General features: G+C 48.3%; 1 protein-coding gene across 3 annotated transcripts in view; it reads left to right on the forward strand.

Annotated features, from left to right (window-relative positions):
- LOC146829515 (UDP-N-acetylglucosamine transferase subunit ALG13-like) overlaps positions 1 to 25157 on the forward strand; it is a 1246203-nt gene that overhangs the window by 1068412 nt on the left and 152634 nt on the right. For all 3 annotated transcript variants that reach the window (XM_085608211.1, XM_085608212.1, XM_085608213.1), the window contains one exon: positions 7516 to 7650. In XM_085608211.1, the coding sequence (XP_085464337.1) occupies positions 7516 to 7650 (135 nt within the window). The remainder of the gene's footprint in view (positions 1 to 7515; positions 7651 to 25157) is intronic.

A 25157-nucleotide genomic window follows, 5' to 3' on the forward strand; every position in this document is an offset into this window, starting at 1 on the left:
AAGCCTTTATGGATGGCCTTAAAAGAATAATTCCACCCAGACTGCCACCCTCTCCGGTGTGGAACCTAAACATTGTCCTTACTAGACTCATGGATCCCCCAATTGAGCCTTGACACAAATGTGAATTGCAGTTCCTTACATGGAAAGTAGCTTTCCTTGTCGCAATCCATTCACCTAGGAGAGTAAGTGAGATCCAGGCTTTAACCATACAAGAACCATTCTTACAAATAAATCGGAACAAGGTGGTTCTTAGAACAAATCCAAAATCCTTCCCAAAGTAATCTCTGCTTTCCATCTTAATCAATCTGTAGATTTACCATTGTTTTTCCAAAACCCAGACTCCGTAGCAGAAAGAGCTCTTGACACACTTGATGTCAAAAGAGCTTTACATTATTACATTGACAGGACTAAACCTTTTAGAAAAACAAACCAACTGTTTGTTTCTTTCCCTCCACCTCAGAAAGGAAATCCCATCTCCAAAGCTGGAATTGCCAGGTGGATAGTCAAATGTATTCAAATTTGCTACCAGAAGGCAAAACGCTCATTAACAATTCCCCCTAGAGCGCATTCAACACGCAAACTAGGGGCTTCGATGGCATTCTTGGGGAACATTCCCCTGGAAGACATTTGTAAATCAGCGACATGGTCTACAACACACACCTTCACCAAACACTATTGTGTAGACGTGCAGGCAAAGCAACAGGCTTCTGTAGGCCAGGCTGTTCTTAAGACACTTTTCCAAACCACTGCAACAGATACAGGTGACCACCGCTAAGGTAGACACTGCTCTACAGTCTATGCAGCAGTATGAATTCTGCAGCTCATATGCCTTGAACGGAAAAAGCTACTTACCAGTTTGCATCTGTTCTTGGCATGTAGAGCTGCAGAATATCATACGCCCACCCGCCTCCCCGGAACCTGTATCTGTTCCAGTGTTATCTTACTTGCATACATTCACATGGACATCTTTTCTGTTTCTTACAAACTCCATTACCCATCATGGCGAAAAACAATCTGAGGATGGAGTCGATGCCCATTCGCACTATCGTCCAAGGGAGGAGTCGCCTATCTCGTGCCTACAAAAGACTTCTTCCAAGACAACAACAAGGTGCAAGCATCCGAGCCCAACACCAGATGGGGATCTATGCAACAGTATGATATTCTGCAGCTCTACATGCCATGAACAGATGCATACTGGTAAGTAGCATTTTCCTTTCCTACTTTCTGCCAAGTGTTGGACAGTCCTTGCACAATCAAATGATACCAAAACAGCATAATTTAAATTGCATTTGTATAAGGCTGGCTTTGTATATGGTGCACACTTATTTAAACCCTTATGGTGATTTTAGAGGTCTTAGACAACCATAGAAAGCTCTCCAAGTGGTAGCTGTGGAGAGCAGCCTTCAGGCTTAGTCCAGAAGGAGTGTTAAGCAGCTTGTTTTACCAGAACTAATCCTTTAGTGTAAATTAAACAGAAAAAGAACCACACAGTGTAGTTATAAAAATAGTTATATTTATTATACACAGTCACTGGCACACTGGTATGTCTTCTACCCGGAGATATTAACACAATACAGCCAATATTTCAAAGGGAAACAGGTAAGTAAGCTCAAATACACAGTGGCCTCCAGGGGGAGACCAAACCATATACTAAAGAAGTGGAATGCGAACTGCAACCACAGTCAAGACTTGATCCAGAAGACTAAGACGAGCTGGGGACCCAAGGAACCACCCGAGATAAGTACCCAGGAACCTCACGGAGGCTGTGTGCAGAGTGGAAATACAGCTGCATGCATGGAGGCTGTGTGCAGAGTGGAAATACAGCTGCATGCTCAATGCATGCCAACAGGAAAGTTGCAGTTTTTAAGAAGGACCCTTCCCAGTGGACCCTGGAGAAACCCTAAAGAGATAGAAGGTTGGAGAGTCACTCCACCCCTGATAACCCAGGAACCAGGATACCTACACCAGGGAAGCCAGGTGCATAGGTGCATAGTGACGTTGGAAACCACTGTAGACAACAATGGAGGACTAAAGTGAAGATGCCAGGCAAAGTAGGTGAAAAAGTCTGGTGGAATCAAAGGATGGATTCTTGAAGAGGAGTACCTGCAAGCAGAGGGGACAGTCTATGCCACTAGGTAGTGACTAGGAGGCACAAAAGACCAATGACCACCAATGACGGAAGATGCAGGAGTGATGACTGAGACACTGTCGCTTCAGCTGTGAGGACCAGGCGATGCTGTGGAAGACCAGGAGGCGTTCACGAGCTGACTCGCGTCGTAACTCGAGAACAAGGGGAACGGTATCCGGCAGGAGCACCAATAAGCTTTGGCAGCAGCAGCAAACGTGGAAGACGAAAAAGGTGCAGCGTTGGGACCAGCAAGGTCCGAGGGACTCACCAAGTGCAGTAGAGTCAGAGCAGGCCCCAAGCAAGCAAGGGAGCCCCCTGAAGCTAAAGAAAACCCTCAAGAGGGCCCACAGGCCGAATACACAGGAGTCGCAAGAGGACCTTGAGCAGCTCACCAAAGATGCAGGCCCACTGTGTAGGAAGCTGGCTCTACATATACTATACCAAAATGAGGTATAGTGTGCACAGTCTAGTGGAACCCCAAAGGTAGGAAGAAGTAAATGTCGACAGCACCATACTCTCTCTTTTTGGTAGTGTGGGCGAGCAGTAAGCCTTTATCAGAGGGTAGTGTTATGTTTTTATTGTACACACTCGAGCAAGAAATGATGTCCCACACTCAGACTGAACTCAGACCAATTTGTATCAAAAATATCAGTAATTGTATTTCTAAAACCAAGCCAGGCCTGGTTCAGGTAAGTGAAATAATACTGTGCAAAATCTTATGCAGTGATTTACAGTTGAATGCAGGTTCATATGCAGTTGGTTGAATTACAGGCAAGTCAACGGTTTGAAATTACTTTTCATTTACTTTACAGATTACTGTGCATGTTACTTTTTAGATTACTTTTGCTAATCAATGAGGTATGCATAGATATCACACTTGAGAAATTTCCTGGACAAGAGGCAAATAATTCACTTTTAGTACATTTGCAGTTTTTCAAGTTTTCATACAGACCAACTCCACACTTAGTACAATTTTCAAGAAAAAACAGTAAATGCAATACTATGGTAGGAAATGGAGATATTGGTTTACAGGTAAGCAGATTTTTGTAGGAGTTGGAATTGTGGGGTTAGAACCAGGGATCCCGCGGGGACAAGGATGCACTCTCAGAACACCCTCAGCGGCAGAGTGTTGAGGTCCAATGTAATCCAATGGGGGATAGGGAGCCTCCGGTTGGTGGCTGTTCACGAGCAGGCCATAAGGTTGTGGGAGCAAAGCTCCTTGTGGTAGACTCAGGGCAAAGGGGGTTCCGAGTTAGCACCCAAAGTACCCAAAGTACACCCACAGCAGCGCAGGGGCGGCTGGGTACAGGTTGCTGTTTTGGTGTTGAGTGCCCTGTTTTCAATGGTGATTCTCCGGTTGCAACAAAGACTACAGACTTGGGGGCGAAGATCTTCTAGAGGTGACCACCGGTTTGAGAGGGAAGTTGGGATGCCTGGGGATGCTGGGACACCATCGGTTAGGCCACCCATGGCCTTGGGATGTCTGGTGCAGGGGTGCCTTTGAGCATCGGGTTTTCTTACCAGCTCTGGTCATGGTCGGGGGGGATCATTCAGAAAGAGGCTGCAGGCATTCATTGGAGATGTGAGGCAGGTCAGAGCTCACCAGATCTTAGGCCAGGATCACTGGGGAGACCTTCTCGTGGCTTTGGACCACTCTAATTCGTGCCGTGGGTGCCTGGTGTAGAATGGTGCAGACTCGTGGATTTGACCGGAGCCAGTGTCTGTGGTTGAGTAAATCCGGTGCTCACGGGAGACAAAGTCTTGGTTTTGGAAGGCAGGGCGCAGGTCCTTCTGGTTCTTGAGGGCTGCTGTCTGCTGGACACACTGGGATTTCGGTGGAGCAGGTTCGAGGCGGGCACAGGCCGGTAGGGTTTGGGCCAAGTCAGTGGCTGTCGTTCTTCTTAGTTCAGCACGGTTTCTTCAGTCCTCCTTTTTTTCTTCTGGCCGGATCTTGTCTGCGGAGGCAAGGTTTGGGGTTGCCTAGTTTCTAGTTTTAGGGGCGGTACAGGTAAGTAAAGGTCAGGACCGATGGGTTCCTTGCTTGGGGTGGGTACTCCCCCCCCCCCCCCCCCTATTATGCCACCCTCCAGTGGGAGGGAGGCATATGACTCTCTGGTTGGCTGGATCCTCCCGACTGCAAGATGGCAGGGACTGAGAGTTGTGCTTCACCTCGCCTCCTCCACCTGCGGGGTGGGGTTGGCAAAGGTGGGCACACCTCCCTTCCTCACTTGGTTTTCGCAGATTTGCCTGCCCAAAGTGGGGACCAGAACTGGTGGGGGCCAGTTGCTGGAAGCAGCAAATGGCTGGGGTAGCTTACAAAGGCGGCAAGCCTTTGAAGCTTTCCCTTCGTGGACCCTGCCCGTCCTGGGGAGGAGCCTTGGCACCTCGTCCCAGGATGTTCATTGTTTGAGGCCCCCGAGAGCAGCATGCTCTCGACCCAGGGGTCCAGAAACATGTCTAGTGGTGCAGCTGGTAGCAGCCACTCAGCCAGGGCGCTAGTGTTAGGTTGTTTTTAGGGGGCATCTCGAAAATGACTTCGGAGTGCATTTTTCATTAAATCCCACAATGGCATCAGTGTGGGTTAAATGTGCTGAGATGTTTGATACCAAACTTCGTAGTTTTCAGTAAAGCCATTATGATGCTGTGGAGTTCGTAATGACACACTCCCAGTACCATATACTCTTAATGGTATTACTGCACTTACAATGTCTTAAGAATTGGCTTAGACACTGTAGGGGTACAGGGCTCATGCGCCTGTACCCTCACTACTGGTATAGTGCACCCAGTTAGAGAGGTGGCTGACCTATGCCAGGGCAGTGGGTTTTATCGTCGACGCTTCACTTTGTCCTGCACCAAAACACGCAGCCTGCAGAGAGAAAGAGAGAGAGCGAGGGGAAGAGAGAGAGTGTGTGTGTGTGTGTGTGTGTGTACGTGTGTGTGTACGTGTGTGTGTGTGTGTGCATACAGGGCCTCTAAGGGCAGCAGCCCTTAGAGGCTTTCCCTGGCCACAGTGCCCCTGGTAGCTATGATACCATTTACAAGGGACTGACATGTGGCCAAAGAGTGTCAATTGGGTTTTGTTTTATTACAGTTTAGGGAAAGAAAATAGGCCCTGGGTACCTACCTGGTTGGCAGGAACCCCGGGCACACTCAGTCAAAGTACGACAACAGTTTGGCAAAAAGTGGGGGCAACCATGCAAAAAGATGGCACTTTCTTATACACGGAGCAGAGGATGCAGTAAGGACGAAGATCTTGGCAGGAAGAAAGGCTGGAGCTTCTTGTAGCCCGAAGATTTCTGGAGGGCAGTCAACAAGCCTTGGCAACCGCAATTTGACGCGGTGCACAGGAGTTCTGTTCCAGCAGTTCAGACAAGGGATACTGGCCTCAAACTTGCCGAGAAGACGGTGCTGGCCTTGAGGGAGTTGCAGAACCACCACCTGTGTTGCTGGGCCTTTCGTAGTCCGTGGAACCTCAAGAGCAGCAGACTGGTCAGCTTTGTTGTGGTGCCTGGAGATGCAGGGGAGTGACTCCTTAACTCCAAGGGAGATTACTTTGGGTGTCCTTGATGCCCACAGGCGTGGAGAGGAACCTGGAGCACAGGCACAGATGATGCAGAAGACTGGCAGGATGACTAGACTAGGAGCAGCAGAAGTCTTCCTTGATGGAGTCTCGGTTCCAGGCGAAGTCCAACGAATTCCAAGGTGCTCAGACGGTTGAAGTTGAAATGGTTTCCGGTTTGAATATTGTCCCACGACAAATCTGTAAAGCCACCCACAGGTAAGCCCTTAAGTACTCAAGGGAAAGGGTTGGGATGATTCAGGGATCCCTTCCAGAGGTGGGGCTGGACAGAGGAGAGTATACTCCCATGTCCTTTGTCCAGTTTCCTGAACTGGCCCAAACTGGAGAAGGCAAGTAGGACACCAAATGTGCCATTCAAAGCGGTCTGGTGGTGATGGCCAGTGTCCCCAGTCCAATACACAAAGTCCTGTCTGGGAGGTGGTCACACCTCTCTGTGACAGGAAACCTATTGTTCCACCTTCTCCACTCAGCTCAGCAGCAGGAAGGCAGAATCTTGTCTGTGGTCGGAAGCAGCACTAGCTTGCTGTTAGACCCTAAAAGGCTGGTACCGGGATTATAGGAGGGGTACCCTAGGGCAGTCCCCCAATACATGGGACCCTACATCAACACTGGAATCAGTATTGGGGTAGGATTCCAGCATGTTTGATTCCAAACACGACCGGTTTCTGTGCAGCCAATATATAGTTGGACATCTCATATTTGACTTGATGTTACCTGTGTGTATTAAATGGCTGACTGCACTTAAAAAGCCTGGAGAATCGACTCCGTGGTTTGTAGAGGGGCCCTGCACATGCTGGGACACCCACCCTCACACTTGCAACCAAGCACCCTGGACTGAAGAGTCTGCCATTGGGGTAACTTATAGGTTTTAAGTGCAGTGACCTCCGATATAAGCAAACATATCGGTTGTAAGTGGTGCTAGCACCAACTTAGACAGGCTGCAATGGCAGACATGTAGTAACAGTTTGAGTGGTCTCTTGTGGGTGGTATAATATATGCTGCAGCCCATGGGAGACTGCTGGTGTACCTATGCCCTGGATACCTTAGTACCATATACTAGGGACTTAGCTAGGTACATCAGTAGCCAATTGGAAAGGTACCAATGTACTTACCACTGTCAAATTCGGGAGGAAGCACAGTGACTGAGGTCCCGATTAGCAGGATTCCAGTCAGACTAGTCATAAAACAGAGTAACACCAGGAAACAAGTGGGGGTAACCATGCTACCAGAATCCTGCCTTCCTACAGCATTACATACTTTATGGAATTTTGAGACTGCCCCAGCCAACTTCAACACTTGGCACACAGGTATAGACTTTAGGAATTGTATGTTTAGTGACATCAAGAAACGGGGCACGAAGCAAACCGGAAGAGAGCATGTGCATGTGTCTCAGAAATTGGATTAATGTGGTGATGGGTAAAATCCTTATTGTGAAAAAAAGCTTTTGGCCCTTCTTCTCAGTATGAACCCTTGCCTTTAGCTTGGCCCGTCAACTCCCTCATTGTCTACTTGGTTTGGGCTATAATAGCTGATGATCACCCTTTAACACAATCCCCCAACCCTACTGTTGAATCTATTCCTATATCGTGACCTAAACAGTACAAAGTGAAGTGTTTAAACTTTTGACAGCAGTTATTGCTTTGGAGGTATCTTACCTTGAGCCAACCCAAAAGTTAGCCTGAAAAAAAATGCCTTATACAGTTCTTTCCAGGAGTATGCATTCAAAATCATTACATAGTAAACAAGACATTTCAGGAAATTTCATCATTTGAGACTGGAAAGTTAAATCTTGTTTGTTTTTTCCTAGTTATGCTTCCTCCAGCACAGTTTCCATTTTATTCTGCTCCTCCACTGCCAGTGAATGAAGTAGGAGACCCGGGGGGAATTCCTTTACCACCTCCACCTTACTCCTGTGATCCGAATGGCAATGATTTACCTCGAGGTAAGATGCTTGGAAGTTTGTCATGAGTTTCATTGACTGTTCATGTTTAAATACATTAGAAAGGCAGGGCGTTAACATTTATTTAACAATATTTACAAATGGTAGTGGTGGTATCATTGGTAGCACATCATTCTCTGTGTGCATTATATATCTGAAAGAAACACGTTAGTTAGATTCCTCACCTTAGAATATCCCCAGGCGCCAGGCTGGATCCGGAAAGATTTTTGTAGCAATACCCCTTGCGCGTCGCTAGGCGTCTTCTGCGGCTCCGCGTCGTGCGCCGGAATGACGGAGTACTTAGACGCCGCCCTCGCGCGCTGACATCAGTTCTTTTTTTTTTCCGCGCCAGTAAGCGCCGATCCGGGAAGAGCTTACCCCTAGTCATTTTTTGACTAACTTTTTGACTCTTTTTGGTCTCTCGACTCGACTCTGGTGCCGGTAGGATGCCTGGTTTTAAAGCCTGTGACGCCGGTCATCGCCTGATGCCGGTCACGGATCACCATCGCCGGTGCCTTTACTGCCTGGGGGCCGACCATGACGCGGAGTCGTGCCCCGACTGTCAGGCCTTGACATCGAAAGCTAGGCGGGAGCGGTCCCGTAAGCTTCTCGAGCTTCGCCACTCGGCTCCGTGCCGCTCTCGGTCCTAGTCCAGGAGGAGGTCCAAGGACTGATCGCGGAGCCACAGCCATCGTCATCGCTCGTCGGGGTCTCCAAGAAGTCCAAGAGACGACATCGCTCTTCGGACTCCCCTCGCCGGTCGCACGACTCGGCTGAGGGTCAGGGTGGTCCCACCCCCGCGGCTCCGTCAGAGCCGCAGGAGCTGCGTCCGTCCCCATACCCGCCGGTCCCTGGGACTGACACGACTCCGGCGGAAGTCAGTGCCTTCCTCTCGGCCATGAGGGGCCTGGCTCCGCCGTCGATGCCTGTTGGCGCGCCTTCGGGCCCCGCAGGTTCGACTGGGCGACCTCGCGTGCCGGCGGCGCCATCGAGGGCTCCGGCCCCGACGCCGCAGGTCCCCGAGGGATCCAGGCCTGGATCTTGGTCGGCGCCGGTCGACCTCACGACGCCTCCTCCGCCGACACCGGTTCCACCTCAGACGCTGTCCCCGGATGACGTCGTTCCCCAGTTTAGTCCGGGCCAGACGCCGGCGCGGCGCCGCTGCCGATTGGTGAACGCTTCATCTACTGCCCGGCTCCGATTGTTCCTCCTGTTTATCGGGAATCGGATGACGAGGGCGACTGGGAGGGTTATGATGACCCTATGGCCGCTCAGGCCCAACTTTCTCAGGACTGGGCAGAGGAATTGGGGGATGCCAGCGGTCTGGATACCTCCCCGCATGCTGGTTTCATCTCTCCTCCGACTGTGGCCTCGGAGAAGGGTGCAGCCTTCTCAGTGGTGCTGCGCAAGGCGGCCGAAGTCCTAGGGCTCGAGTTGCCTGCTGTGGCCGTGAGGACTAACGTCCTCACTGAGGTCTTTCAACCGACAGCGAGCTCCACTGAGCCTCTGCTGTAGTTTAATGAGGTCCTCATTGACGTTCTGCAGGGCACTTGGTCCAAGCCTCCACAGTCCCTCCTGTGGACCGGAACGTTGCCCGGCGCCATCGCCCTGCTCAGGGCGACCCCAGTTTCCTCTCCCAACACCCCACCCCCGAGAGTCTGGTTATCCAGGACTCAACCTCCCAATCCTCCTTCCCGTCCGCTCCTCCAGATCGGGAATCCAAGAGGTTGGAACAGTTTGGTAAGAAACTGTTCTCGTCCCTGAGTTTGGGACTGCGGTCTTTGAATACCCGGTGGAGGCCTGGACACGACTCACTCAAGCACTTGCTGACGGTCGAGATGCAGCACGGCATGCCATACGGTGTGGACTTGACATCACGGACTCGCTGGGTCGGGCGATTTCCACCACGGTGGCGCTTCGGCGTCACGCCTGGCTGAGGTCCACATCTTTTTTGGGGGATGTCCAGAGTACCCTCATGGACATGCCCTTTGATGGCACTCGCCTTTTTGGTGTGCAGGCGGACAGTGCGCTGGCTCGGTTCAAGGACTCCCGGGCCACGGCCAAGTCCTTGGGTCTTTCGGCCCCGCGGCCGCAAACTTCCGCCTTTCGTGGCCAAGGAAGAGGCGCCTGCTCACGTCCGCCCAGCCACCGGCCGCAGAACCAACCTGCACGCGGTCGCGGATTCCTCCGAGGCGGTACTGGAGGTCAACGTGCCGGTCAGTCCACATCCACCCCGGCAGCATCCGCCTCAAAGCCCTCCTAGTCCGAGCTTTCAGGCCCATTCAACGCCAGTGGGCGGCAGAGTTCGCCATCACCTGCTCCACTGGCGCTCCATCACGTCTGACAGGTGGGTGCTGCAAATCGTCCGAAGGGGCTACTCCCTCCCCTTCAAGATGACCCCTCCAGCCATGCCACCACTGAACCACCGTATGTCGGGGGATCATTTGCATCTTCTACGAGAGGAAGTTTCGGCCCTCTTGGCCAAAGAGGCCGTCGAGCGCGTTCCTGGTCCAGAAGTAGGTCGTGGTTGTTATTCCCACTACTTTCTGGTTCCCAAGAAGGGCAAAGGGGGCCTACGCCCGATCTTGGACCTCAGGAGCGTCAACGGCCTTCCTCAGGAAAGACCGGTTCGAGATGCTCACTTTAGCTCAGGTTTTTGCTGCCCTAGACCCTGGAGACTGGATGGTAGCGTTGGACTTGCAGGACGCCTATTTCCACATCCCCGTCCTGCCGGCCCACCGGCGTTACCTGCGGTTCACGGTTGGTCAGGAGCACTTTCAGTTCACCGTGCTCCCCTTCGGCCTCACCAGTGCCCCTCGGGTGTTCACGAAAGTGATGGCGGAGGTCGCAGCTCATCTGCGCAGATCAGGGGTTCCAGTCTTCCCCTATCTCGACGACTGGCTGTTGAAGGCGGGCTCGCCCCAGCAAGTAGTCTCCCACCTCCAGACTACGGCCGACCTCCTGCACTCGCTGGGGTTCTCCATCAATGTGCCGAAGTCGCACCTGAGTCCCTCCCAGAAGCTCCTTTTCATTGGAGCGGTTCTCGATTCGGCGCAGTTCTGGGTCTATCCACCGGAACAGCGGGTCCGGGACATTCAGGCCCTGATTTCCATCTTCCGGCCTCTGTCCTGGGTTTCGGTCAGGTTGGTGCTGCAGCTTCTGGGGCTGATGGCCTCCTGCATCCTGTTGGTACCTCACGCCAGGTGGCGGATGCGGGCTCTGCAGTGGGACCTGAAGTTTCAGTTTTTCAGTTTTTAACGTCTTTATTTCGAATATTCTTCATAAAAGACAAAATATTTACAAACATACGATAAAAAGCAGTATTACATAGTCAATAGCATTATATACACTTTAAAAATTAATTAAAACCTAGTTAACTCTTTCGCTGCGGCGGGAATTCCGCCGCAGCGCTGGGGGGGGTTTGGGGGCAGCGCGGTGGCGCGGTGCTCATGACGGAGCCACTCCGCCACGAGCCACGGTTGAGCCGTGCCCATGACGGAGTGGTTCCGCCATGACTCCGCCCACCGCGCCAATCGCCCGCACAGGCGGGGAACTAGCGCCGCGTGGGCGGCGCGGCCGCCAACGGCCGCAGCATGACGGAACCACTCCGCCACGAGCATACGGCGACCGTGGCTCATGACGGAGTGGTTCCGTCATGAGTGGGGAAGGGGTTAAAACCTCAATTAAATCAAATGAATTCATAAAGACGATGAAAGAGGATTGTTATTATACAAATTCAGTTAAAAAGATACAGCATCAATACTGGACAAAGACACAATCTTGAAAGGTAACATACTAAATAGGTTGTTCATGGCGGTGTATTATAAACTATCCTAGACCTTAATAACCAAGCCCATCCTAGGAATTTGGCCATTCCGGTTGAAAGACATTCAGAGGTGTTAGTTCTTAAGATGAGTAGGGCTTCCCTGCTTGACCGGGTCTTTAATCTATTGCATATGGGTTTTAGCCACTTATGTCGAGGTTCATGATAGGCATTGCAAACAAACAAAAAATGACCTACTGTTTCTTTATGGTTAATGCAACATGGACAAAATGGGGTCACCGGCTTCTGCCAGCCACTGGTAAAGGCCCGTAATGGCAATGTACCTAAACGGAACTGAAAGTAAAGTTTCCTATCTATGGTTTTAACAATTATATCCCAAAAACACTCGGTGTAGGGGACTATTTTATGTTGCAGAAACAAACCAGTCAGGTTCGATTTCTCTGAGAGAGCAACGTGTTCATCCTTGACCATAGACCAAAAAAGAGATTTAAAATCTTTTTTAGAGGGAAAGATATGAGAGCCCGGCTCAGACCACAACTGGGGAAGGCCCATTCCAGAAAGAGTGTTTCTGATTGACTTGAACCAAAGGATTTCGCCTGCCCCTTGTTGTGATCTAACATCCTGAAGCTCTTGGGCGTACATGGCAAGTTCCGGTGTAGACCAAATTCGTCGCCATAACGCCACCAACCTATACTGTGCTTGATGTTTAAATGAGTGGAGCCCCATGTCCATCAAAAGTGATAGAGCTGGTGTTGATGGCGGAAGACTAACTAAATTTCGGAGGAATTTGTTTTGTATCCTGTCAAGGACAGCCAGGTCTACACAACCCCAAATATCCGCCCCATATAATATAGCAGAACTAATTTTTGCACTGTATATTTTAAGGGCGGGCAACACCCTTTTGGTCAAAGAGCTCCGCTGCTCCTTCACCAGACAGCCGGACAAGCGCATTAGTTTCAAGCTAAGCGCTGCTATTTGCTCTTTCCAGCGTAATCTATAGTCCATTGTAACACCGAGATAGGTCATAACTTCAACCTGTTCCACGCGTGACCCATTCATCATGACATTGCCCCTCTGTGGCTTTTTCTTCGTGAAGACCATAAACTTGGTTTTGGTAATGTTAATTTCTAGATCGTTCTCTTTGCAGAAATCCACAAATTTATCCATAGCTACCTGCAGACCCTTCTGGGTTTTGGCCAATATAAGCGTATCATCCGCAAATATTAAAAGGGGGAATTTACTCCCACCCAGAGATGGGGCATCAGTAGGAAATTCTGAGAGAAACTTAACCACTTGATTAATAAAAAGTATAAAAAGGGTAGGGGCCAGGACACAGCCCTGTCTCACCCCACGAGTCACAGGGAAGGTTTCTGTGACCTGGCCCTGGCGACCCCACCTAACTCTAGCAAAGTTTCCCTCATGCATCCTGATGGTAAGTTCTAGGAGCGCAGGTGGAACACCCATCTTTCTCAATGCAGCCCACATCTTTCCTCTGGGGACCAAATCAAACGCTGATTTGAGGTCCACAAATACAGCGTATATCATGCCACCTCTCAGGAACACAGTTTTCCAATAGATCATAACAAATCTTAGGATCTGGTCTACAGTGCTGATGTAAGCCCTAAAACCAGCTTGTGCTGGGGAGATAATGTCAACATCAGTCATCCAAGTGTCGATTTTTCCTAAGAGCATTCTGGCCACTACCTTTTGAAGGGCATCAATAAGACTAATTGGACGGTAGTTTCCTGCATTAGTTTTGTCCCCTTTTTTAAACACGGGCAGGATCTCTGCCCCTTTCCATGAATATGGGATCCGCATCCCTCTAGCTATCGCATTAGCTAGGGTGGTTATATACGGAACCCAATGCACCTGATCATACTTAAAAAGGTCCGCAGGGACGCAGTCCATACCGGGGGCCTTACCGTTCTGGACTTGTTTAAGAGCAGCTACGGTATCTAATTCTGTAAAGACAATATGGTCAAATGAAGGCACCGCAGTCTGAACACTGGCATCTTCCCAGGGGTGGGAGATCCGCACCGTGTTACTAAACTGCGTAGCGTAATGTTTGACCCATTGTTCTGCAGACACGTGGTTTACAGGTACTTTCGAGTCCCCAGTCCCGCCCCATCTCACAGCCTCCCAAAATTTTTGTTGGTTAGATGAAATACTTGCTTGGTATAGATCTAACCAGCGCTGTTCATCCCAGTTGGTTTTTGCCTCTTTGAGTACTTTCTTGTAGTTAACCCTAGCTAACCTAATATCATTGGCCGACTTAGATTTAATAGCAGCTATTAAGGTGCTATGGGCAAAACGACAAGATTTATCATACCATTTATTCTTGGTGGATTCTAGACCATTATTCCTACCTTTAGTGGGTTCATTAAAAAAAGCTTTTATCTTATTGAATAAAGACTCGTGGATCAACCCTATTTCTTCCAGGGAGGTGTCTTCATTGAGTATCGTTACCATCAAATTGGTGGCTACTGAGACTTCCACCGCAATCTTTTCTAACACGGTAGGGTTGTCTATAAGCCTAGTCCAGCGGACCCTTCTGCAATCATTTGATAGAACCGCCTCGGCTGTAACGGCGGTGGATGCAAAATCCATTCTGTAACCCTCGTTTAGTAATAATGTAATTGCCAGAGGGTTATGGTCACTTTCTGATCTTTGCACTACTTCCATATCCTTTAGGAGTTTCCAAAATTCTATCTTTATTAGGAAGTAGTCAATACGACTCGAGTACCTGGAATTGTCAAATGTGGCCTTTCCCATCAAATCAGATTTGGTTCTACCGTTAGCTGCACGCAGATCCCATTCAAGACAGAGGCCTAACCACTGCATTGCGGCCTCGGTAACCTTTTTAATAGGAGGGATGGATAATGGTGGAATATTCCAGATTTGGTCAGTTTCCCCATATCCTTCGTTGTCGAGATTGGGAAAGGGTTCAAAAGAACAGTTAAAATCACCTGCCACCATTGTACAAATATCGCTGGAAATGTTGTCTAGTAAGCAGTCTAAATCACTGACTGCTCTCATAGGCTTCCCACCAGGTTGCCCTCTTGCATATATATTGATCAGTGAAAAAACCTCTTTATTTTTACCAGACAATTTCAAAGCAAGAATATCACTACTTAATGTAGGAATATCTTTAATTGTAAAAGCTAGAGATTGCCTGATCCAAATGACCAGACCACCTGAGGGACGACCTTTTGGTCCTTTACAGGCTGGTTTGTAATAATTAAGATAGCCAACCCGAAAGGTGGCAGCGGTAGACCAGCTTTCCTGAAACATAATAACATCAAAAGAATCCACAAAAAAGCCCCAATCATCTTCAGACATTTTCCCTGTTAGTCCCGCTATGTTCCATGACAGGACTGAGAGAATATTACTTGCATCTTTCTGCAGGTTATTAGATGGAATCATAGTCTCCACTGGAACCAGAGGACTATATATGGGATTAGGAAGTGTTACCCCATCTACCTCCCCTTGTGAATTATCACTCTCCCCGGTTACAATCTCAGCCCTGGATGGAGGAATACAGTTAAAAGAACTCAGTACGACTTCACTCAGCCCTGGAGTCGACAGTGAATTGTCAAGTCAATCCACACCTTCCAAGCCGGATAGCGGAGCAAACCGGTTTGTGAGTTGCGGATAAAACAAAGGATGGGCAGGAGTATCAAGGTGGAATCTCCCTCTTGGCCTGACATTTCTAGAGTGTAGGGATGGCGTTTGAGGACCGCTTGTACATAGAGCGGGATAGAAATAATTCAGCAACAAAGTTTGCACATCCCCAGCTCTTCCAAATCTAGGTTCCCTACTGATAAAATTGGCCACCCATGGTTCTCTAAAATTTATCACCACACAGTCTCCCTCGAGATCTTTTTTACCATAACCTATCCAGTCCACCCTTCTTACATTAAGAATTTCAGAATACGTATTGGGTGGGAGCGGGCGATTTTTATTAAGCCAAAATGTTACCTTATTATGGAGGTCCATGTGTGTTTCTCTTTTACCTTCGACTAAAGGGGCCACGCCAGTTAAGATGATGGTATAAGGCTGTGACTCCGGAGGGAGATTAACACAGTGTTTCCTCGGGATTGGTTTAAAATATGGTCGGAGGGTTTGATCATGACTGCTAGGTGTTTTCTTGGCCTGGGGTTGTTTATCGGCCTTCTGTCTAGGTGTGACCCCCGAGATAACTGTTTTCTTGGGGGCCGATACAGATGTTGGCTGCGTGGCTTTTGACATAGTGGGTCCCGCTTTTAAACTTGACACCCCTACTTTTTTATTCACCAGATTGGATTTCAATGGTGATGGGGCAGTGGCGGGCACGCCTTTGGGGGTTAAACTAGTTAGCGTTCTATTTACAGATGCTATATTCTCTTTAAGCAACCTATCCAAGGAATCCATTTTTACATTCAGTAGTCTTGTCCTTTCTAATAGTGGTAAGAGCAAGGATTTTATTAATAACTCTATCTTGGCCAGGAATATGCCTTCTGCAATATTAACGGTGGTATTATGATCTTCAAATTGACCCGCCGTGTTAGTATTAGGCAACCGAATAGGAGGGTCAATAGTGCTTCCCACCCCCTCATTGTGTTTGTCTAGGTCGGGAAGATCTAGCCGTTTACGTTTCCCAGGATTGTGTGAAGGTGAAAGATGTAACATAGGGGGGGAGATCACTTGCTCTTTACTAAAGTTTAAATTAGGTGAGTCCGAGAGACCTGATTTCTCTCTAGACTGGTCTAACAAGATGGTAGTCCCGCTGTTTAGTATGTTATCATGAGCAGTAATAAATGAGCTATCTTGACCCACCACCACCAACTTCACTGTTTGGGTCTCGGGGGCAGTTACAAGCACGGGATCAATATTATCAGCATTGCTAACAGTATCTACAAAGGAAAGCGAAATAGGGGAAACTGCCTCATTTCCCAAGAGAAGATCGTTTACCTGTGATAATATCTAATGATAAGCGTTTTTCAACTATAGCAATTTCTTTCTCCAATATTGCAGTAGAGCGTTTAAAAAACTGGTCAATAGTACCCGTAAAAGTGCCATTAGAAGTAGAGACCTGGACTTGCCTCTTTTTTCCAGATCTTAGGGTCATCTTCGAATAAACACGTAACCCAATTAGATCCACAAGGAGTGTCTATAGGTGGAGGACAAATGTTAGGAAGGTGGCCCGGCCCGGCCTCCTTTGGCCTCTGATGGCCACAGATGGCCCGCCCTCTGCCCGGGCTCAGCCCGGCGCCGCCCGCGCGCGTCCCGCGACGCGGGGGGAGCCGCCGATTTTAAAGCGCCTCCGGGCGCGCAATCTGCAGGAAGGGGGCGTGGCAGTGAAGGATGACGGGAGCTGTAGTCTCCCCCCACCGCGGCCCTCGATGTCGTCAGGGCAGCGGGGGAGACAAACAGCGTGGGTGCCCCGCAAAAGGACCGCCTCTCAGAGCCTCCGGTAGGTGCCTGGCCTGGGTAGAGACCGATGCTGGCGTAAGAACAGGTATCCCCCGCTCCACCGAGGGAGCCGCCGATTTTAAAGCGCCTCCGGGCGCGCAATCTGCAGGAAGGGGGCGTGGCAGTGAAGGATGACGGGAGCTGTAGTCTCCCCCCACCGCGGCCCTCGATGTCGTCAGGGCAGCGGGGGAGACAAACAGCGTGGGTGCCCCGCAAAAGGACCGCCTCTCAGAGCCTCCGGTAGGTGTCTGGCCTGGGTAGAGACCGATGCTGGCGTAAGAACAGGTATCCCCCGCTCCACCGAGGGAGCGCCGATTTTAAAGCGCCTCCGGGCGCGCAATCTGCAGGAAGGGGGCGTGGCAGTGAAGGATGCCGGGAGCTGTAGTCTCCCCCCACCGCGGCCCTCTGTCGTCAGGGCAGCGGGGGAGACAAACAGCGTGGGTACCCCGCAAAAGGACCGCCTCTCAGAGCCTCCGGTAGGTGCCTGGCCTGGGTAGAGACCGATGCTGGCGTAAGAACAGGTATCCCCCGCTCCACCGAGGGAGCCGCCGATTTTAAAGCGCCTCCGGGCGCGCAATCTGCAGGAAGGGGGCGTGGCAGTGAAGGATGACGGGAGCTGTAGTCTCCCCCCACCGCGGCCCTCGATGTCGTCAGGGCAGCGGGGGAGACAAACAGCGTGGGTGCCCCGCAAAAGGACCGCCTCTCAGAGCCTCCGGTAGGTGCCTGGCCTGGGTAGAGACCGATGCTGGCGTAAGAACAGGTATCCCCCGCTCCACCGAGGGAGCCGCCGATTTTAAAGCGCCTCCGGGCGCGCAATCTGCAGGAAGGGGGCGTGGCAGTGAAGGATGACGGGAGCTGTAGTCTCCCCCCACCGCGGCCCTCGATGTCGTCAGGGCAGCGGGGGAGACAAACAGCGTGGGTGCCCCGCAAAAGGACCGCCTCTCAGAGCCTCCGGTAGGTGCCTGGCCTGGGTAGAGACCGATGCTGGCGTAAGAACAGGACAATCTATGTGATATGATAGTCACGGTATTGCCTATCGTAGTGACAGTCTATTCCTTAACGATATCCCATGTGGCGCGGTCCCGCCGTTGGTTCGAACCTGAAGTTTCAGTGGGCCCAGCATCGAGGCAACCTGTCCTACCATGTCCTGATCTCGGAGGGCACTGCGAACCAGCTGCAGTGGTGGCTCACGAATCGCGATTGGGTCAGCGGCAGATCCCTCTCCCTACCCCAACCGGAGCATGTCATAGTGACGGATGCGTCCCTCCTGGGATGGGGGGGCCATATGGGAGAGGCGGAGATCAGAGGACTCTGGTCTCCGGCGGAGACTCGGCTCCATATCAACCTATTGGAGCTGAGGGCGATCCGACTTGCACTGAAAGCCTTCCTTCCCTCTGTCCGGCGAAGTGTCGTGCAGGTGTTCATGGACAACACCACCACCATGTGGTATTGCAACAAACAGGGCGGGGTGGGGTCGTGGACCCTTTGTCAGGAGGCTCTGCGCCTCTGGACATGGCTGGAACATCAGGGCATCACCCTGGTGGTTCAACATCTGGCGGGCTCTCTGAACGCCAGAGCAGACTAACTCAGCCGCCGATGCATGATGGATCACGAATGGCGTCTGAACTCTGACGTGGCGCAAGGTCTCTTTCTGCAGTGGGGAGAGCCTTGGTTAGATCTATTCGCCACCGAAGAGAACGCGCAATGTCAGCAGTTCTGTGCGTTGGAATTTCCAAGGCGGCACTCGCTCGGAGACGCTTTTCGCCACGAGTGGAGTTGCGGTCTGTTGTACGCCTTTCCGCCTATACCACTTCTGCCCAGAGTGCTGAAGAAGATCAGGCGCGACCGGGCCCAAGTCATCATGGTGGCTCCGGATTGGGCACGGAGGTACTGGTATCCCGAGCTACTCAATATGTCCATCGATCCCCCGATACGACTGCCTCTTCAGGAGGACCTTCTGTTACAGCAGCAGGGGACGGTCCTCCACCCGAACCTGTCCAGCCTCCACCTCCATGCGTGGAGATTGAGCGGCAGCAGTTGATGCCATTTGACTTGCCTCCTGAAGTCTGTGATGTCATTCTGGCAGGCAGGCGTCCCTCCACAAAGACGGTATACGCCTGCCGGTGGTACAAATTTGTGGCATGGTGCACAGCAAAGGCTGTGAATCCCCTTTCTGCCCCTCTTTCTGAGGTTCTCCTCTTTCTTCTTTATTTGGCCCAGCAGGGCTCTGCTCTGGGCACCTTGAAGGGTTATCTTGCTGCAATCTCTGCTTTCTTCAGGCTTCCTGATCAGCCTTCTCTTTTCAAGTCCCCTGTTGTCTCCCGTTTTCTCAAGGGCATTACTCATATGTTCCCTCCTGTTCCATTCGTAATGCCTCAGTGGGACTTGAACCTTGTTCTTACTTTTCTGATGTGCGCTCCCTTTGAGCCCCTTCACAACTGTCCACTTCGTCTACTGATTCTGAAAACTGCCTTCCTGGTGGCTATCACCTCCGCTAGGCGGGTGAGTGAGCTCCAGGCTCTGTCAGCTAAGCCTGCCTTCCTTTCGGTTCATCCGGATAAGGTTGTCCTCCGGACACGTCTTTCTTTCCTTCCTAAAGTCGTGACTCTTTCACATCGGGCAATCTGTCACGCTGCCCACCTTCTTTCCGCCTCCGCATCCTTCAAAACGTGCGCTGTCATTTTATTTGGCCCGCACAAACCAGTTCCGGGTGGACGACCAACTTTTTGTTGGCTATGTAGGTGCGAAGAAGGGTAAAGCTGTGCACAAGCAGACCATCTCGCGATGGGTCATATTGTGTATTAAACTCTGCTATTCTTTGGCGAAAAAGGTCCCTCCTGTTGGGCTGCGAGCCCATTCCACCCAGGCCACAGTGGTGACAACTGCCCTGGGACGGGGAGTCCCCGTGCAGGACATCTGTCAGGCGGCGACATGGGCTTCACTGCACACGTTCACCAAGCACTATTGCCTGGACAGCCAAGTCCGGAGAGATGGCCACTTTGGCCGTTCTGTTCTCCAGGACTTTCTGGTGTGATCTTGGTTCGCAGGCCCACCTTGGGCTGCGAACCAAGGGTATTGCTGGGGTATCTATTCTAAGGTGAGGAATCTAACGAACATGTTTCTTTCAGATGAACAAGTTACTTACCTTTGGTAACGATGTATCTGTAAGAAACATTAGTTAGTTAGATTCCTCACCGACCCACCCAGCCTCCCCGTTCTGCGAACCGACATCTAGGGTGAAGGTTCTCCCTTTCAGGGCTCTAGATTTTTTGGCACCAGTGTCGGTCTCTTGCATGGCTCAGCGTCCCTGGCGCGGAAAGCTATGTATAAGAACTGACTTCAGCGCGCGAGGGCGGCGTCTAAGTACTCCGACGTCATTCCGGCGCACGACGCCGACGACTGACGCGGAGCCGCAGACGACGCCTAGCGACGCGCAAGGGGTATTGCTACAAGAATCTTTCCGGATCCAGCCTGACCCCTGGGGATATTCTAAGGTGAGGAATCTTAACTAACTAATGTTTCTTACAGATACATCGTTACCGAAGGTAAGTAACTTGTTCAGTAACATCATAGAATTGGTGCCCCTCAAGGTTGGAAAGCATACACCCCACTCCCTAAGGTGTTAGTCCACTAAGGCCCATAGGACCTAGTGGTAATATCAAAATAATTCAATAAACCGCGGCACTCAAATCAATTTGAAACTGTTTGATAATACCTCTATACAGATGATTTATAAAATAGCAGCAAACAAAGATTTTTTTTTAATTTGCTGTACAATTTATTAAACATATATAAAACTTAAAGCATACATTTGGAAGTGATGACACTGTATTCCAATATTGTGAAACTTGACTAAAGTCTTCCCATCAGACATCAAACCAACAGCCGACACGTGTTTCGTTAACAATAACTTTTTCAAGACTGCAAATAATTTAAAGAAACAATGTTGACAATAAAGAAAAAAGAGATGAAAGAAAAAATATATAAAAGCGGAAACAGGAATAAGATACTTTTTATAGAAATATCTCAGCAAGATCTTTTAAGAAGTTAGTACGATAGTAGACCCAAATGTAACCAAGTGTAGCATCCTTGTATGTATGGTGCAAAGCCATCAAGATGTAGACTTTTAGTATAGCTATTCATTTGTGGATATAGTTAGTTTAAAAAAAAGAACAATAATTTCGATTTTGTAAATTATACCTTCGATGTATAGTAGATGGGTCCCAAAAGTTAATCCATAAGAGTTTAGGTCCTCTTGAGATAAAGATAATATTAAAATTCTATCAAAATCTTGGGAAATGGAAACACAAAAACAAATGTATACCAATAGTACAAGTACAAAAAAGGCGTTGTATTTGAGCCTCCTAATTTATACTCTATAGGAGGTATAATAAGATGATCTATATACCTAATTGGATTTATAACCTGGTCTGAAACAGAATTGTGTCCCAGCTATTTCAAATCGATCCAGTATTGGTAATCTATGGAAAAAGAATAAGACCAAATAAACTCCCTCATGGATTATGCAAGCATATAGGCACTCATATTCACTATGTAAAGATAAATGGAGTGACCGTCACTTTCAACGGGTCTGCATCAAAAGCCAATCTATGCTAGAAAGTAGGAGTTCAAAGTTATGTAAAAAGCACATCATACTTATTCTATCTTCACTAGATCGTTCCAAGAGTCGGGATTGATAAAGATATCCGCAAGAAAACTAGGAGATGGCGTCTCTAAAGCACTATTCTATCTGAAGCCAAAACCTATATAGTAATCGTAAAAGTTCCATGATCTTTGTAATAAAGTCAAAAGGAAAGTAATATTGTTATTAGTATCTCGCGGGCCCAGTGTAAAAACACTGTCTGTATGACATATGTGATATTAGACATAAGCATAAAGGGTCTACTCACTGACCATTTATTTGTAAATCCCAATTAAAGAATGTAAAATATTTTTAAACTTTCCAAGTATGTCTGACAAATGACTACATGCATGTTTGCTTGTGCCCCCAACATATACGAGACGCCTAGCCAAAGATCACAATTTTTGTCCACCTATATCATTTTACGATGTTCAGGACAAACAAATGATTCTTAAAAAATTTTTCCAGTGAATTACCAAGTGCCTCTACCAAATCACAGTTCATGCATCCTCTGAAGCTTGATTTGAAGACAATTACTGTGAGTACCACTTTTACCTGTATCACGGAGTGGTCAATAGTGTTTACTGAACACTTCACTGAAAGTACTTGCATAAGTAGACAAATCTGTCTCTGTGAATTTTGATTTGGGTGTCATGGTCTTTCACTGAAACAGACTATACATTGCTCCTCCCTAGTGCCCCAAAAATCAATGTTATGTTAGTCTACAAATGCCTTCCGTTTAAGGACTGTTGCAAGTGATAACACGTACATTAACTTGGGTGTGACAACCATTTTCCAAGGAGATCTATGAATCAAGTGGGCAAATGCTTCTACCATATATTAGAGCTCATGTAAAGAGACACCTGACCAACCTCGTTGCCTAATTAGCAGTCAGCCTTTTATATTAAATACATTGCTCCCCCTGAGGTAACCAAGAGTGTGTGTGTCAACTTACAAAAGGATAAGTATTGGATGCTGTAATCTCCCGTCTATGCTTGTACTCCTGAGGAATGGAAAATGATGGGTAAGGAAAAACAGATCTTCTTTGTGTTATCTGAGTTTGGTGTTTCTTTGGAAAGCAGTGGTCCATCAAGGAGAACGTAGAAGACGGGATAACTGTATGTCAAAATACACAAAGACTGAAAGTGCTGCAATTAAGGGGGATTTTGAAGGAGGGATCAGCTTAGTGACCGCTTAAATACATCCAGAAAATACCCCAGTGGCTCTGAGATTCTGAACACCACATGTCAATTGAAAAAAGGGGTGGGGGTCGCAAATTAAATTGTAGAATAGTGCTAAATATCCCAATTACTTTGTCCCAAGGATGTACACAAAACACGTAGGATATGAAATGAGTGGGAACTTGTCAAAATGTCTATCCCGCCTGGTAAAAGAGGGGAGGTCTCATGCGGTACATGGAAAACCTCTCAAGTAAGCCCCTCTCTGCTGCTCCGTGATCCAGATTCCTTTCTCACTCTGCTCGGTTTTATCTTTTGGCAGAATGGGAACCCTCTTTTGCCTCCTGTACCAGAGATCCTAAATACAGACAAATAATTTACTATAGTGCAGAGAACAGTATAGTTCAAAATCATCTGCCGTATGGTTTACAGTTCTACAACTGAGTTCCAATCACAAAGTTCCTGAGGAAATCCCAATTTGTCACTTGGAACTCAACAAATGTATGATGCAGTTTTCTGGTATGTGTTTCTATTACTAAACTGCTACTAATGCTATAGAAAATGATTGCAAATTCACAAGCCGAGTAGAGTCCTATGGAAACCATGAATTCAAGAAAAAAAAATCTCAGCACGGGCTGTAAAGTAGCATTCGATACATTTTTTTACAAAAAATGGAACAGCTCAGAGAATTCCAAAAACATTCTGGAACATTATAAACTATACTGAATTCATAAGTGAGCCTGTTACTCTAGCTATGAAATGTTAAGCATAAATGCTTAAGTCTGTTCTTGACGTCTTGTAGAATTGGGCTAAGTTGTTGCCAATTAAGGAGTTGTAAATGTTAAAAGTTTGGCGGTAGAGTTGGTAAGTGTAGTAAACACCAGTGTCATGATGATATTTTTGAGCTAGTGGTTCACTGGCAAAGTGATGTTTGAGGTGATGTTTGATAACAGTGGAAAGTTTTGTTGGAAATGACTATTGTACATCAGAGAACAGATTTCTACAAACCATTCGGTTCGTGAAGATGGAGATCAGAACGGTCGAAGGCGGTGTGCCCATCAGCATGTAAGTGAGTTTGAGAGACATAAAATATTGGTGTATCGCCCAGCATCCTTTTCTATCAAATGTCCCTGTTTGAGCAGTAACCGAACAAGTGCTTGGGTTACTACACAAAATAGCATGTGAGGGGTAAAACAAAGATGGTGGCTAATATTTGCAAGAATGATTTCAATTATATATATTAATATTATGATAATCTGAGGTGAAAGAGTGGGTTTGTGGAGACAGTGTTAACTCCTTGCTCACATACCTGGGAGACTAACAAATGAGCCACAGCTTATTGCTTTTAAAAAGACTGGTGGTCTTAGGAATCAGAGAAGTGTGCAGTCTGTAGAGGTTATGCAAAATTGATATTTGCAGTGTCTCTAAGATGTTGCAAGTGATCTTCATTAGAGTGGATCTCATTAATCTGTTGGGATAGGAAAAGTTAGAGCTGGACCTGAATTTTGAGACCTTTTGTCAAAGGTCCTGTGAAAGTCACACAGTTCTACTGGCCTGCATTCTAACTGAGGAAGTTTGTTTACCACAGTGGTTCTTGGCCCATAATACTTCAGCACTCCAAACTGGATAGCCAAGAAACTCTGTTTGGGGAACTTGACTTTTTTAGGGTAGTGAGGACAAGCACTTAAGAGGTGGAAGGGTTTACAGACTCAAAATAGATAACTCAATTACATCCATATCCCATCAGTGTTTTACTGTGTAAAAAGGAAATGACTTTAATAAAACATAAGTAAATTACTGCTTGAAGATTAACATGCATATCTAAAACCGGAAGCTCCTTGCACCTTGTCCACAAATTCAACTGTAAATGTCTTCAAAGCGCCCTTTCTTAAGACGTTAATGTCCATTTACCTTTGTGCCCTATGGCCAGTGTTACCCTATTGTGATGCTCCTTGTCTTCTCTTAACTTATGGATCCCTTAAAATGTGGGTGTGATTGCCAGAAAACTTGTAAGGATACCGGTACCCAGACTTAATTTTGCTGTATCTCCCTGTATAGCTGAACATGTGAAGTAATATGTGGTCACCCACGGTGCAATCTTAGAACTTTATAAATCTTAATGTTTGTTATTGTTATAGATTTTGTTTACGTGCCTTCGTAGGAAGCCTGCCAAGTGTGGTCCATTTGTTGCCCTCTTAGGAGAAATATTGCTATGCAGCTCTCTGCCCCAATCGGAGTTACAGAGATTCAGTACCACCCATCCATAGTTGAATGTTCCCCTCTAATGGTACCAGGTGCCACCTTAAGGCTGATATCCTACCTTCTTTACTGCTTATGGACATGCAGGCCCTCCTTTCTCTGTTACAGTTTTGACGTTAGCTCCTTTAAGACTATTAAAGATGTTCCCCTTTAAGCAGTTGCCTCCAAATGTTCTCCTTTCTTGGCAATGACTGCA

This window comes from Triturus cristatus, chromosome 5_2, assembly GCF_964204655.1.
Source record: "Triturus cristatus chromosome 5_2, aTriCri1.1, whole genome shotgun sequence".
Taxonomy (NCBI): domain Eukaryota; kingdom Metazoa; phylum Chordata; class Amphibia; order Caudata; family Salamandridae; genus Triturus; species Triturus cristatus.